A 13,964-nucleotide genomic window follows, 5' to 3' on the forward strand; every position below is an offset into this window, starting at 1 on the left:
ACTGCTTGCATGTTGAAATGATAGTGTTCGGCTATATTGGGCTGAACAAAATATATTACTAAAATAATTTTGCTTGTCTCTTTGTTTTTAATATTGCTATGAGAAAGTTTTTATTTATGATTTTATTTACTTGACACACACAGAGAGAGAGCACAGGCAGGGTGAGCTGCAGGCAGAATCAGACTCCCCACTGAGCAGGGAGCCTGAGGTGGGGCTCCATCCCAGGACCCTGCGATCATGACCTGAACTGAAGGCAGATGTCTAAATGACAGAACCTACGAGGCACCCCACCACTAGAAAATTTAAAATTGAGTTTGTGGTTAGGGTTCTGTTTCTGTTGGGCTTTTTTGCTCTGGAACCTCAAACTGCCTCTTTCAGTTACATTATTGTTGAGAAATTAAAGACATTTGTTTTGAATTTTGGCTAACCTTGAATGACTGTGGAATATCTGCATTATGAAGATGTGGCTGTGTAATTCACAATCACAGTAAGGCTCAAAGGCTCTTTTGGAAAAATATCAGAATACTTTTTGTCAATATCCTTTGTGTTTTTCTTATACGAGGCTGTCAAACATGTTTTCTTTCTGAGAGTAAAATTTTTAAACTAAGTCAGAGAGGGGAGCAGGCCCTGAGCTGGTGGGTTGGGAAGAGCTTTACTGATCTCTGGAGCTTCCTTCTGTCCACTCTGCTCCTGTGCAGCTTAAACTTGGTTTATCACTGACTTCCGCTTCTAGAAGAGAAAATGATCTCTCATATCCACTGCTGACAGCATCTACAGTCATTTTGCAGTGTAAAAGTTTTTGGAGGAAGGGACAAAACCAGGACATTGCTATACATTTTTGCAGTTTTATTATTCATGACATTTGTTCATAGGAAAGAATATTGGTCCCCCTTTTCTCTAATAGTGGATTTATTTGTTTGTTTACTTAAAGATTTTAGTTACTTATTCATGAGAGGAGAGGCAGAGACACAGGCAGAGGAGAATCAGGCTCTCTGCAGGGAGCCTGATGCAGGGCTGGATCTTGGAACTCCAGATCATGCCCTGAGCCAAAGGCTCAACTGCTGAGCCAACCACGTGTTCCTCCAATAGTGGTTTTAAAAATAAATGTTGGGCAGCCCGGGTGGCTCAGCGGTTTAGTGCTGCCTTCAGCCCAGGGCGTGATCCTGGAGTCTTGGGATCGAGTCCCGCGTTGGGCTCCCTACATGGAGCCTGCTTCTCCCTCTGCCTGTGTCTCTGCCTCCCTCCCTCTCTCTCTTTCTCTGTCTCTCATGTGTAAATAAATAAAATCTTAAAAAAAAAAAAATAAATAAATGTTTGTAGGGGTGCCTGGCTGGCTCTGTTGGTGGAATGTGCAACTCTTGATTTCTAGTTGTGGGTTTGAGTCCTGTATTGGGTGTAAAGATCACTAAAAATAAATAAATCCCAATTTTAAAAAAAGTGTTAATAGTTGCACACATAATTGATTGAATCTGTACTGAATTTTAGTACAGCTCTGTACTTCTCAGGCTCGGCTTCCCTCTTCCGCTCCCTTCCAGTTTTTCAAGCAAGTTCCAAATAGGACATCTGATATCTATGTGCTTTAGTATGCATCTCTAAGGAATAGGGTTATGTACGGCCTTTAACATACTTAACAAAATTAACAGTTTTGGGTATTTTTTAAAACATTTAAATTTCTCTGCTTTGTTTCAAAAATGTCTTTTTATAGTTTTTTAGGGAAACAGGATCCAATAAGTCTATGGCATTTCCTTGTTATGTCATTTAAATCTCTCAGAGCATTCCTCCCTCTCTCCTTTTCTGTTTTTAAAACCTGTGCCCTGAAAAAAAAAAAAAAAAAATAAAACCTGTGCCCTGCATGAATATGTTGAAGAAACTGGGTCGGTTGTCCTGTAGAATGTCCATATTCTGATAGTTAACTCTAAAGGTTCAACTTTTGTGGCACAAATACTTAGTAGGTAGTGCCATGTATCCCATGTCAGCGTGTGGTTCCCCGTTGGTAGTGATGCTAAGATTAGTGGCTTCAGGTGAAGGAAGTATTTTCAGAGATAATAAAGGGGGCTAATAGTAGTAACAGGCTTTCCTGATGTCCTTCTCTAAAGCCATGGGAACCTAGGGCTTGGAGGCAGAGTCCAGGGTAACAGACCAGAGGATCTGCAGGGGATTTCGGCTGCTCCTGGTGGTTGGGTCTGCCTTCTCTGCCCAGTTCTGGAGGTTGTAGGTGTTGTGGGCTAACCGAAGAGCTCCCTACAGCTAACTCCCTGCTGCCCTCCATGGAAGCCCTGAAAGATGTTGTTTCAGGCACTTTGGAGTCCTTGTCCCCATCTTGAGGGTAGTTCAGCGTCAGCTCTGGGGAGGCTCTTGGAACAGACTCAATCCCTAGGTCGTCTGGTTCAGGATGACTCAGAAGAGAGGCCCTCAGGGCACGCTCAGTCTCTGAGCCATCTGGCTTGAACTAGCCTCAGGTGGTAGGGAGAAGCTTGCTGTGCCACCTGGCACAGATTTGGTATTTCATCAAACAAGGTAGAAGAAACCAAAGGAATATCAAAACTAAGGGGATTCCAAGAGGTATAGATTTGAAATAGGAATGCTCTGAGTGAGGGATCCTGGTGCTTTCCCTCATGATCTAGAGGACCCATGGAGCCACCTCAGTAGCTATGCTGCCTGTCCTGACCTCTGTCGGAGCACGTGCGCCAAGTACTAACACTGTGTTTGCCATTCCAGACCATTGAAAACAGGTGCATCCAGGACTTCATGCACCACGGGATCCACCTTCCACGCAGGTCTCCTGTGCACTCTAGGGTGCGTGAGGTGAGCAAACCATTGTGGTACTAGTCATGGATTTTTTGATAAAGCTGATAAGTCCTAGCTTTGTTTTTAGATTATTGTTTTTGTTAAATTTAAAAATTAAGTTAACCCCTCTCATGCATCAGCCTAAAAGACTTTCTCAGAGTCTTAGTATTTGGTATCTGGCAGTTTTAACTAGAAGAAAGGTATGTTATTGAGAGTCAGAACTTTTTTCAAATAATCTTTAAATTCTTTGACAGAAAAATGTTCAGAATCATTATTTTCTAACTGCCATACCACTTTTTCAAAAACAGAATATTTGGAATTATTTTTATTATTTATTTTCATACGTTAAATTTTCGTTTTGATATTCTGTAAACCAAATGGAATAAATGTTTGGGTAGTTTCTTGTGTGTTTTTAAAAGCTAATCTCAAGGGTGCCTGGCTGGCTCAGTCAGTAGAGCATGTGATTTTTTTTTTTTTTTTAAGATTTTATTTATTTATTCATGAGAGACACATAGAGGAGGCAGAGACATAGGCAGAGGGAGAAGCAGGCTCCTTGCAGGGAGCCTGATGTGGGACTTGATTCCTGGACCAGGATCACGCCCTGAGCCGAAGGCAGATGCTGTACTGCGGAGCTACCAAGGCTTCCCCAGAGAATGGGATTCTTGATGGCAAGGTCATGAGTTTGAGCCCCATCCATGTGTAGCGTAGAATTTACCCAAAACAAATTTAAAAAAAATTTTTAAAGCTAGTCTCAGAATTTAGATGTGAATTTTATACTTACATTGTAAATGATCTGACTAAATAAGGCTTTATTTTCAATGTCTTAATGACACTGATAGGTGTTTGATAATCATAATGATCTTGGCAGATGGAATTGGGAAATGTGGTCTGTTTAGGACACAGGGTCAGTGTCCTGAACCAGGAGTGATGCCTTGTGTGTTTGCTGTTAGTTTTGGCAACTGTGTATCAAGAAGCTAAATGAATAAAGACTTATCTTTTTAGTGTAGTGAAATTACTATTATTTATAGAATGTAAACATACATTAATTCTATTAAGCTTGAAAGGATAAGGAAACATTTCTTTACATTATTGATACTTTACTTTGAGTTATCCAAAGATAAACCCAGAGATAAATATATCCAGTTGATGCTAGACCTCCAGCCCCAACGACACACAATCCTAGTGTGGCTTCAGTAAGTTGTAGGTCAGCTTGGGTCATTTATTTGGTGTTTCAGATTCTCTCTCTCTCTCTCTCTCTCTTTTTTTTTTTTAATATTTTATTCATTTATTCATGAGGGACAGAGAGGCAAGATTCTCTTTAATCATAAAGAATGATAGCATGTTAAATTAGATAAATTTGTGATGTTGATTGCTTCCTTCTTGGTACCAAATAAGTTAAGACTTTTTTCCCTAAGGCTTCTTTTGATATTTGATTTTTTGCTCTGGTAATCTGAGTAATTAAGATATAAGTATAGATATCACTGATTGGTAAACTGTGGGAAAATACATAGAATTAAAAGAAGAGCATTAATTATATTTCACTTTTTGAATGCAGTATGTTCCTGGACTTTTAATTCTTATTGTTGCTTACAACACATTGTAGCTTCTTCCTCAAATCCCTTTTTTGGGTAAACATCACATTTGTATAATAAATTATTTTACTGATATGTTGAAAGAAGGTTTAGGAAATGCTTCAGACATTTGAAAGTAAAAATCCCTATACTGTTGATGAAAATCTTCTAACGTTAAGTATTTGGGGTTTTTTTAAAGATATTTTTTATTTATTTGAGAGAATGAGAGCACACAAGCAGGGGGAACAGCAGAGGGAGAGGGAGAAGCAGGCTCTCCGCTGAGCAGGGAGCCTGACATAGGGCTCCATTCTGGGTCTCTGGGATCATGACTTGAGCAAAGGCAGATGCTTCAGGCAGACTGAGCCACCCAGGCACCCCTAAAATTAGGTGCTTTTAATGGTTGCCTAACTCTGGGAATATATACTAAAGGCCACTGAATTATGTACTTTAAAAGGGTGACTTTCATGGTTTGTGACTTATAACAATAAAAATGTTTAAAAATCTTCCTGTACACATTCAGTGCAATCCCTATCACAATACCATGGACTTTCTTCAGAGAGTTGGAACAAATAATCTTAAGATTTGTGTGGAATCAAAAAAGACCAAATAGCCTGGGGAATATTGAAAAAGAACCAGAGCCGGGGGCATCACAATGCCAGATTTAAGTTGTACTACAAAGCTGTGGTCATCAAGACAGTGTGGTACTGGCACAAAAACAGACACACAGATCAAGAGAACCCAGAAATGGGCCCTCAACTCTATGGTTAACTAATATTTGACAAAGCAGGAAAGACTATCCACTGGAAAAAAGACAGTCTCTTCAATAAATGGTGCTGGGAATATTGGACATCCACATGCAGAAGAATGAAACTAGACCATTCTCTTACACCATACGCAAAGATAAACTCAAAATGGATGAAAGATCTAAATGTGAGACAAGAATCCATCAAAATCCTAGAGGAGAACACAGCCAACACCCTCTTTGAACTTGGCCACAGCAACTTCTGGCAAGATACATCTATGAAGGCAAAGGAAACAAAAGCAAAAATGAACTATTGGGACTTAAGAGAAAAAGCTTCTGCACAACAAAGTAAACAGTCAACAAAACTAAAAGACAATCTACAGAATGGGAGAAGATAATTGCAAATGACCTATCAGATAAAGTGCTAGTATCCAAGATCTATAAAGAACTTATTAAACTCAACAGCAAAGAAACAATCCAATCATAAAATGGGCAAAAGACATGAACAGAAATTTCACCAAAGAAGACATACACGTGGCTAGCAAGCACATGAGAAAATGCTCTGCATCACTTGCCACCAGGAAAATACACATCAAAACCACAATGAGATACCACCTCACACCAATGAGAATGGTGAACATTAACAAGACAGGAAACAACAAATGTTGGAGAGGATGTGGAGAAAGGGGAACCCTCTTGCACTGTTGGTGGGAATGTTAATTGGTACAGCCACTCTGGAAAACTGTGTGGAGGTTCCTCAAAGAGTTAAAAATAGATCTGCCCTATGACCCAGGAATTGCATTGCTGGGGATTTACCCCAAAGATATAGATGCAGTGAAAAACCGAGACACCTGCATCCCAAAGTTCATAGCAGCAATGTCCACAATAGGCAAACTATGGAAGGAGCCTCGGTGTCCATCGAAAGATGAATGGATAAGGAAGATGTGGTCTCTGTATACAATGGAATATTATTCAGCCATTAGAAACGTGCTTCAGTGTGGATAGAACCTGGAGGGTATGATGCTGGGTGAAGTGAGTCAATTGGAGAAGGACAAACATTATATGGTTTCATTCATATGGGGAATATAAAAAATAGTGAAAGGGATTAAAGGGGAAAGGAGAGAAAAATGAGTGGGAAAAATCAGAGAGGGTGACAGAACTTGAGAGACTCTTAACCCTGGGAAGCGAACAAGGGGTAGTGGAAGGGGAGGGGGACAGGGTGACTGGGTGATGGGCACTGATGGGGGCACTTGACAGGATGAGCGCTGGGTGTTATAGTATATGTTGGCAAATCGAACTCCAATAAAAAAAAATATACAAAAAAAAAATCTTTCTATAAGGAGCATTTGGGTGGCTCATTCAGTTGAATGTGTGACTCGTGGTCTCAGCTCTTGATCTCAGGATCATAGGTTCAAGCCCTGAGTTGAGCTCCAGGTTGGACATGGAGCCTACAAAATAAATAAATGAATGAATAAATGAATAAATACCTACCAACCTACCTTTCTGTAAAGTGAGTATACGATTGATACCAAAACTTGATAATATTTTACACACAAAAGAACTGTAGTCTAATATCACCACCATCAATAAAAATTTCTACATAAAAAATTAATCAGAAAATAACCCCCAGACTGTAGTTCGTTTAGGATAAAGTTGATTCAGGTTCAAACACTTAAAGTATAATCTATTGTTGGATAGCTTAACTTAGTTTTTATTTTCCACTTTTCACTAATAGAATTTTAATTCTAAAGAAGAGTGGTGAATTAAGGAATTTTGGCAAAACTGAGTTGCTGGAGACAAGAGTCTGAAGAGTTATGGGAAGACTGGCTAGTGAAGAGGGCAATAGGACAAAGGAGTGGAAGCTGAGTGTACAGCCCATCCTTTGATTGTTCCTAAGCTTGGGGATGTTCAATATCTAAGTTAAGCTGGTACGGTAAAGGCTCACGGAGCAGTAACACCCGTTTTGAGATATATGCATGTTTCAGATGCTCTTCAAGGTTCTTTGAACCAGACACTTGTAGCCAGCTCATTTTGGAACCAGAAGGGGCTATAGAAACCATTCAGGCTGACTCCTTTACACACACTCCTCCACTTCACCTTGAAGGTCAGAGGTCTCTGAACTCATTTTGAGGTTATTTGACTTTTGGTAGAAGGGTAGTAACTATGACCCAAAGTCATTGATCTTTGTTTCTTCATAGGCTTCTTTCATGTGATTTCTCTCATGTGTTTAGTACAGTCAATATCTATTGTTATATCTTCTCCTCTTAGGGAAGAGTTGTCAAGACTTGCGAAGCATGAGGGCCTGTTTTGGTGTAGAGGACAACCTGCCCTCTCTGTTCAAAGTAGGATCTTAAATGCTCTTTTTGAAAACATTACCTTTCTTTTTTTCTTTTCTTGGATCTCAGGTGCTGAGTTATTTTCATCATCAAAAGAAAGTTCGTCAGGGAGTGGAAGAGATGCTTTACAGATTGTATAAACCCATCCTTTGGAGAGGACTAAAGGTACACCTATTAAATACTCCATCCATGTTAAGAATGTGCTCATTATGCTTTTGAATTTATTGTGCTGTAATCAGGCTTGTGATAAGGCAGTATAAATGATACTGGAAGCTGGGGGCTTTTTGAAGTTTGGGACACATTTTTTTTTTTTTTAAGATTCATTCATGAGAGACACACAGAGAGGCAGAGACACAGGCAGAGAGAGAGAAGCAGGCTCCATGCAGGGAGCCCAATGTGGGACTTGATCCCCGGACTCCAGGATCATGCCTGAGCCGAACGTAGACGCTCAACCGCTGAGCCACCCAGGCATCCCTGGGACAAATGTTTTATTCTTGTATTAAAAACATTTTTAGGCCTATTAGACTGGGAATTTGAATTGGTTTAGTGCAGATTCCACAGCAGGAAGGGCATTTGTCATGCCATATAAACCAGCAGAGGTGTTGAGGTTCTGCATAGCTGAGCTGGGCCATCCTGGCTCTCAGAACCTTCTGCTTATGACTGAGACACAGAATCACAGCTGTCGGGGAGTGATGGAATTAACATGAGTGATTTTCTACATGGTAAACCTAGTGTTGGAAGAGAGAGAGTCACTGTTTCTTAGTGACATAAGATGGGCTTTGAGATGAGGAATTGGGTCTTTATTTTTTTTTTAAAGATTTATGTATGTATTTTAGAAAGAGTGTGTGCATCTGTAGGGAGGGACAGAGGAAGAGAATCTCAAGCAGACTCCCACTAAGCAGGGAGTCTTACCCCGGGCTCAATCTCACAACCTATGAGATCATGACCTGAGCTGAAAGCAAGAGTTGGAGGCTTAACCAACTGCACCACCAAGGTGCCCCCAAAACATGTGGTTTGTACCCTCTTTCTGTCTTTCTTTTCTTTTCTTTCTTTCTTTCTTTCTTTTTTTTTTTTTTTAAGTAGGCTCCACGCATGGAGCTTGAACTCATGACCCTGAGATCAACACCTGAGCTGAGATCAAAAGCCAGATGCTTAACCAACTGAGCCAGCCAGGTGCCCCCAGGCCTTTTAATATCTGTCCTTACTGAGCCAAGGGTTTGATTTAGCCCATGGATTGTCTAAGTTTGGTCACTTTAAAGGTTGTAATTGTCTTTAATATGTAAGTAATTCTATATTGAGATACTTAGAACCATTTAGGAAATCTATACTGAAGCCTTTGAATGTTTGCTTTTTGGATTCTGAAATACTCTTTTCTTATTCCAGGCCCGAAACTCTGCGGTCCGGTCAAATGCTGCCCTACTGTTCATTGAAGCATTTCCTATTAGAGATCCAAATTTCAATGCTATTGAAATGGATAGTGAAATTCAGAAACAGTTTGAAGAACTCTATGTATGTATTGCATGTGACTGAGTCCTCTATGATGTCAGCTATGTCTGGGCCTGTTGTGGGTCCTGGCCCCCTCCTCCCCCACCCCCACCACTCCATAACTACCTGTGTGCTGCCCTCTGATGGCAGGCTTTCTAGATCTTGACACTTCATAGAAATCCATGTTCTTCCTGGTGCCTTCTCTCACAGTGTGGACCCAATAGTTTTATTCTTTTTGTCACCTTTGGAACATCTAATTATTTATTATTCTGTATAGTTTTAAATGTTTTCCCTGTCTTCTTGTGTCCCCAGCACGGAGGCGGTATAATATGTAATTATAGTAGATTCCCAGATTTGATGCTACTTCTCTATAATTGTTATCACTTTGGGCAAGCCACTAACTTTTCTGTCTTTATCTGTGAATCGGGGATGTTGGTATTGCCTGCTCTCAAGTTATGGGGTAGTGTGGATGAACAAACACTGGTGATGTTTTAAGGCAAGCCTGTGAATAATGCCTGCTGCAATAGATTTTTCAAATGACTGATTTTTCTTTTTTTTTTTTTTTTCTTCTGACTGATTTTTCAAATGAGACTTTAGAGCATTAGGATGCCACATTTATTTCCAAAGATACATGGATCTTCTTCATCTGGCTGGAAAGTGCTATCCTCTGTCTATTTCTCTACCTTCCCTTACATTTTCAGGGCTTCCTAACACAAGCTAAAAAACATTATTTATTGTCCTAGTTAGTAGAATAAAATTTTAGGAAGTAATAGCAAAAATGCCATGATAAAGGTGGTTAACCATGGCATTCCCAAAATACTTCCTTTTGTTGGTTTCTTTTTTAAGTTTCAGGATTTTTTTTTTTTTTTTTTTTTTTAAGAGAAAGGGAGCTAGTACGAGTTGGGGGAGGGACAGAGGAAGACAGAGAAGCAGACTCCCTACTGAATGCAGAGCCTGACATGAGGCTCAGTCCCAGGACCCCGAGATCATGACCCAGCCAAAGTCAGATACTTAACTGAGCACCTTGCTGCCTGTTTGTTTTTGATTTAATGAAAAATCTCAGACATGCAACAAGTTGAAATAATAGTATAATGAATATGTATAGACTTGGCTCTTTGTATGCACATACATATATACATATGTGCACACGTGTGCATATACGTACATACACACCTCCATACAGACACACATCTAAAATGAAGTGATTGGTATTTTGTGATTGGTATTTTGTGATTGGTATTTTGCTATAAGTGCCTTATTTGCATGTATATTTATGTAAAATTCCCCTTGAGAATCATTAAGTTTGTGGGGCTAATGTTGGTAGGCAAATCAAAGCTAGATTTTGGTAGTTTTTAGCCAAAAAATCTATGAAAACTTTTTTTTTTCTTTTTTTAGTAGAGATTTTATTTTATTTATTTGAGAGAGAGAGAGATCATGAGCCAGAGGAGGGGCAAAGAGGGGGAGAAGCAGTCTCCCTGCTGAACAGGGAGCTTGACTTGGGATTTCATCATGACCTGAAGTCAGGCACTTAACTGACTGAGACACCCAGGTGCTCCAACTTTTGCTCTTTTTAACTCAGGTGTCCAAATCTGTGAACCACTGTTGTTTTTAAATGTGTAAATGTCTGCCTTGGATGTGGTGATGGGGTGTGTGCTGCCAGTTTTCTACAGTACCTGCCATTTCACACATGCACAGGGAGGGTATGGCCCCCATGCTCCTGAGCAGAACACGTGCAAGCAGACTGTATAGATATCTTGCTGGGGACCTCCTTAGCCCTAGTGCTGGGCAGCAGCACACATAGCGATGGAGAGCATGGAGCCACACATTTTGTTTTGAATCCCACTTAATAAGTTTGGTCTTCATCAAATTGCATAACCTCTCTCTAGTCCTGTTTTTTCTTTAAAATTAGAAATAATATTCTGTAGGATTATGATAAGGTCTCAATGAAAAATTATAAGTGAAACATTTAGCTTAGTCCTAGCATTAAGATGACAGTGGTTATAAGTGAAAGGGATTTAGAGTACACTTATCTTTATAAGCACCGAGTAATATGTAGAATTGTTGAATCACTCACTATATTGTACACTGGAAATTAATAACACTATGTTAACTACACTGGAATTAAAATAAAAAAATATTGTATAAAAAATGACAGTGGTTGTTACTGTCCATAGGATCGTTGAAAATATGTAAAGTGATGTGATTATCCCATATAATATGAAGAGCATATTGGTGAATCCTATGTCTCTTGTACTAGAAACAAATGAATTTCTAGAGGTGTATAGGGAGCTGTTAGTCTCTTAGAGAAGTAGATGCCATCAAGTACTTGGTATCTTGGATATTCTTAGAATATTGGCTAGTGATTGGTGTAACTATAGCTCTTTCTATTCCATTAAAAATCCCTTATGTTGTAAGTTGGAGAAATCGTACTGTGAGAACCTCATAGTTGGTAGAAATATTGTTTGAATAAAAATGTTTCCAAACTACAGAGGTTCATATAATTTTAGCAAATGTGTGATATGTACATGTTAATAAGTTTAAGAGGCAGGACCTATGAAATAATTGTTTTACAATGAAAAATAAATTAGGGGGATCCCTGGGTGGCTCAGTGATTTTAGTGCCTGCCTTTGGCCCAGGGCACGATCCTGGAGTGCCGGGATCGAGTCCCATGTCGGGCTCCCTGCATGGAGCCTGCTTCTCTCTCTGCCTGTGTCTCTGCCTCTCTCTCCCCCTATGTCTATCATGAATAAATAAATAAAATCTTTAATTAATAAATAAATAAATAAATAAATAACGATGTGGAGTACTTTAAAAAAAAAAGAAAAAAATAAATTATATATCGGAATGGAGATTCTTAATAGAGAAAATACCTAAAAGAAATGCCAAATCTCTGTTAGATTCTAACAGGTAGGCCGTATTAAGACTAAAACACAGTCATCTATATTCAGATTAATCATTGTTAATTTTGTTTTTGTTTTATTACCTATTAAAAAATAAAAATTACCTAATGTTAGGAGCACCCAGCTGGCTCAGTTGGTGGAACATACAACTTTGGATCTCAGGGTCATGAGTTCCAGCCCCAGGTTGAGTGTAGAGATTACTTAAAATCTTTTTAAAAAAATTATTAAATGATATTTTATTTGAATAGAAAGGAAGAAAAAACTAAAAGATGATTGAAGTTAAATGTTTTTTCAGAACAAGAATTAAGTTCTAAATGACTCCTCTAAGTTTAACAGATAGAAAACACCAGTGGTATAGTTTAAAATTATGTATTTCTGGGCAGCCCCGGTGGCCCCGTGGTTTAGCGCTGCCTTCAGCCCAGGGTGTGATCCTGGAGACCCCGGATTGAGTCCCCTGTTGGGCTCCCTGCATGGAGCCTGCTTCTCCCTCTGCCTGTGTCTCTGCCTCTCTGTGTGTCTCTCATGAATAAATAAATAAAATATTAAAAAATAAAATTATGTATTTCTTAGTGATGTGTTTGTGTATTTCAAGTAGCAAAACTTGGCAGTCTCATAAAAATGAGATATCAATGTCTAAATGGGTTTTTAAAATAATAGTTTCAAAATTGAACATAATAATAGTCTCTGCTCCAGCAGAAAAGGACTGGTGTGTGAGCAACATATCCTGTGGAGGCTGTGAATCACGTCTGGGGGTGAAATGAACCCGTGGGCAGTCATCAGAGCTTTAGGAGCTGAAATAGTTTCCATCAGCCCTGCTCTGCAGCAGGGTATTTTTTGGAGGCATAGATTTCTGAGTATTTGAATCCCAAAGTATTAATTTTTTCCCCTAACACCTAATTTGTAGTTTGGCCAGATCGAGAGAATTTTTTTATGTTCAAAATCATTTTTTTCTAGGACTGTTAAAATAGTCTGTATTGTTTTCTAGCATCAAGTGTTTCTGAAACTTTCAGGATGTTTTTCTCTTTTTTAAGAGATTGGACAATAATAGTCTCTAAAGTTCTTTTTTTTTTTAAGATTTTATTTATTTATTCATGAGAGACACACAGAGAGAGGCAGAGACATAGGCAGTGGGAGAAGCAGGCTCCCTCTGGGGAGCCGGATGTGGGACTCCATCCCAGGACCCTAGGATCATGCCCTAAGCCAAAGGCAGATGCTCAACCACAGCCACCCAGGCGTCCCCAGGATGTTTTTCTGTGTCTTGATTTTTTTCCTCCCCTCTGCTGAGTTTACCAGGAATCTTAGTCTATTCGTTTGAATCTTAGGCAAATGAAGCTTTCTTAGTGTAATCTCTTTATTTTCTTTTTCTCGTTGCTTGTTCTTTCCTAACTCCTTTTAGGAGGCAGTGCAGTATAATAAAGAGCAGAGTTGGCAAACTGTGTGACAGGCCAGATGATAATGAGGGTAGGTCCGTGGACCATGTGGTCACAGCCATGGGCTGCATAGAAGTGAGTGAGTGTGGTTTGTTCCAGTAAGACTGTGTTTGAGAACACCAAAATTTAAATTTCATGTAATGTTCACATGTCACAAAATATTATTATTCTGTTTTTTTAAGCATTTAGAAATGAAAAATCATTCTTAGGCATTGTGGACCACACACAGACGGGCCTGGGCTGGATTTGGCCTCCAGGTTGGCTGAGAGTTCGTGATCTTTTTGGATCAGGTACTGAGTAAATGGAAACAAGTTTTCGTGAGGACTGATAAAGGAGATAATCCAATACGTAAGAGCAGTGATCATTTCCTGGTGTCCTCCATGTGCCTTAGCTGTTCTTTCATACTTTTGTTCTGTTGGTGTTTCTCAAACTTGAGTAGTGTAGAGAGTTTCTTTTGAAGTTCAAATGTTGAAGCGTCCTGTGAGCGTGTGGGTGTTGAGACACAGTGACTCTCCTGGAGAAGCCGCATCACAAGTGCCCACCCTGAGTGACTTTGGCAGTCCTGGGATTGTTTGGGGATACAGAGATGAGCCCAGAACTCGTATGAGACTGTGTGCTAATAAGCTAATTATCCAGAGTATATTTTTGAAGAATGACATTGAAAGTAATTCATAGGAAACAAAATCTATAAAACCTGTGAATTCCAAAGATAG

At 39.5% G+C, this 13,964-nt stretch overlaps 1 protein-coding gene across 6 annotated transcripts in view; it reads left to right on the forward strand.

The window, feature by feature from the left end:
* Window positions 1-13,964, forward strand: part of NCAPG2 (non-SMC condensin II complex subunit G2) — a 63,418-nt gene that overhangs the window by 14,212 nt on the left and 35,242 nt on the right. For all 6 annotated transcript variants that reach the window (XM_041750973.1, XM_041750975.1, XM_041750979.1 and 3 more), the window contains 3 exons: window positions 2,719-2,805; window positions 7,506-7,601; window positions 8,820-8,945. In XM_041750973.1, the coding sequence (XP_041606907.1) occupies window positions 2,719-2,805; window positions 7,506-7,601; window positions 8,820-8,945 (309 nt within the window). The remainder of the gene's footprint in view (window positions 1-2,718; window positions 2,806-7,505; window positions 7,602-8,819; window positions 8,946-13,964) is intronic.

This window comes from Vulpes lagopus, chromosome 4 (genome assembly GCF_018345385.1).
Source record: "Vulpes lagopus strain Blue_001 chromosome 4, ASM1834538v1, whole genome shotgun sequence".
Lineage (NCBI taxonomy): Eukaryota > Metazoa > Chordata > Mammalia > Carnivora > Canidae > Vulpes > Vulpes lagopus.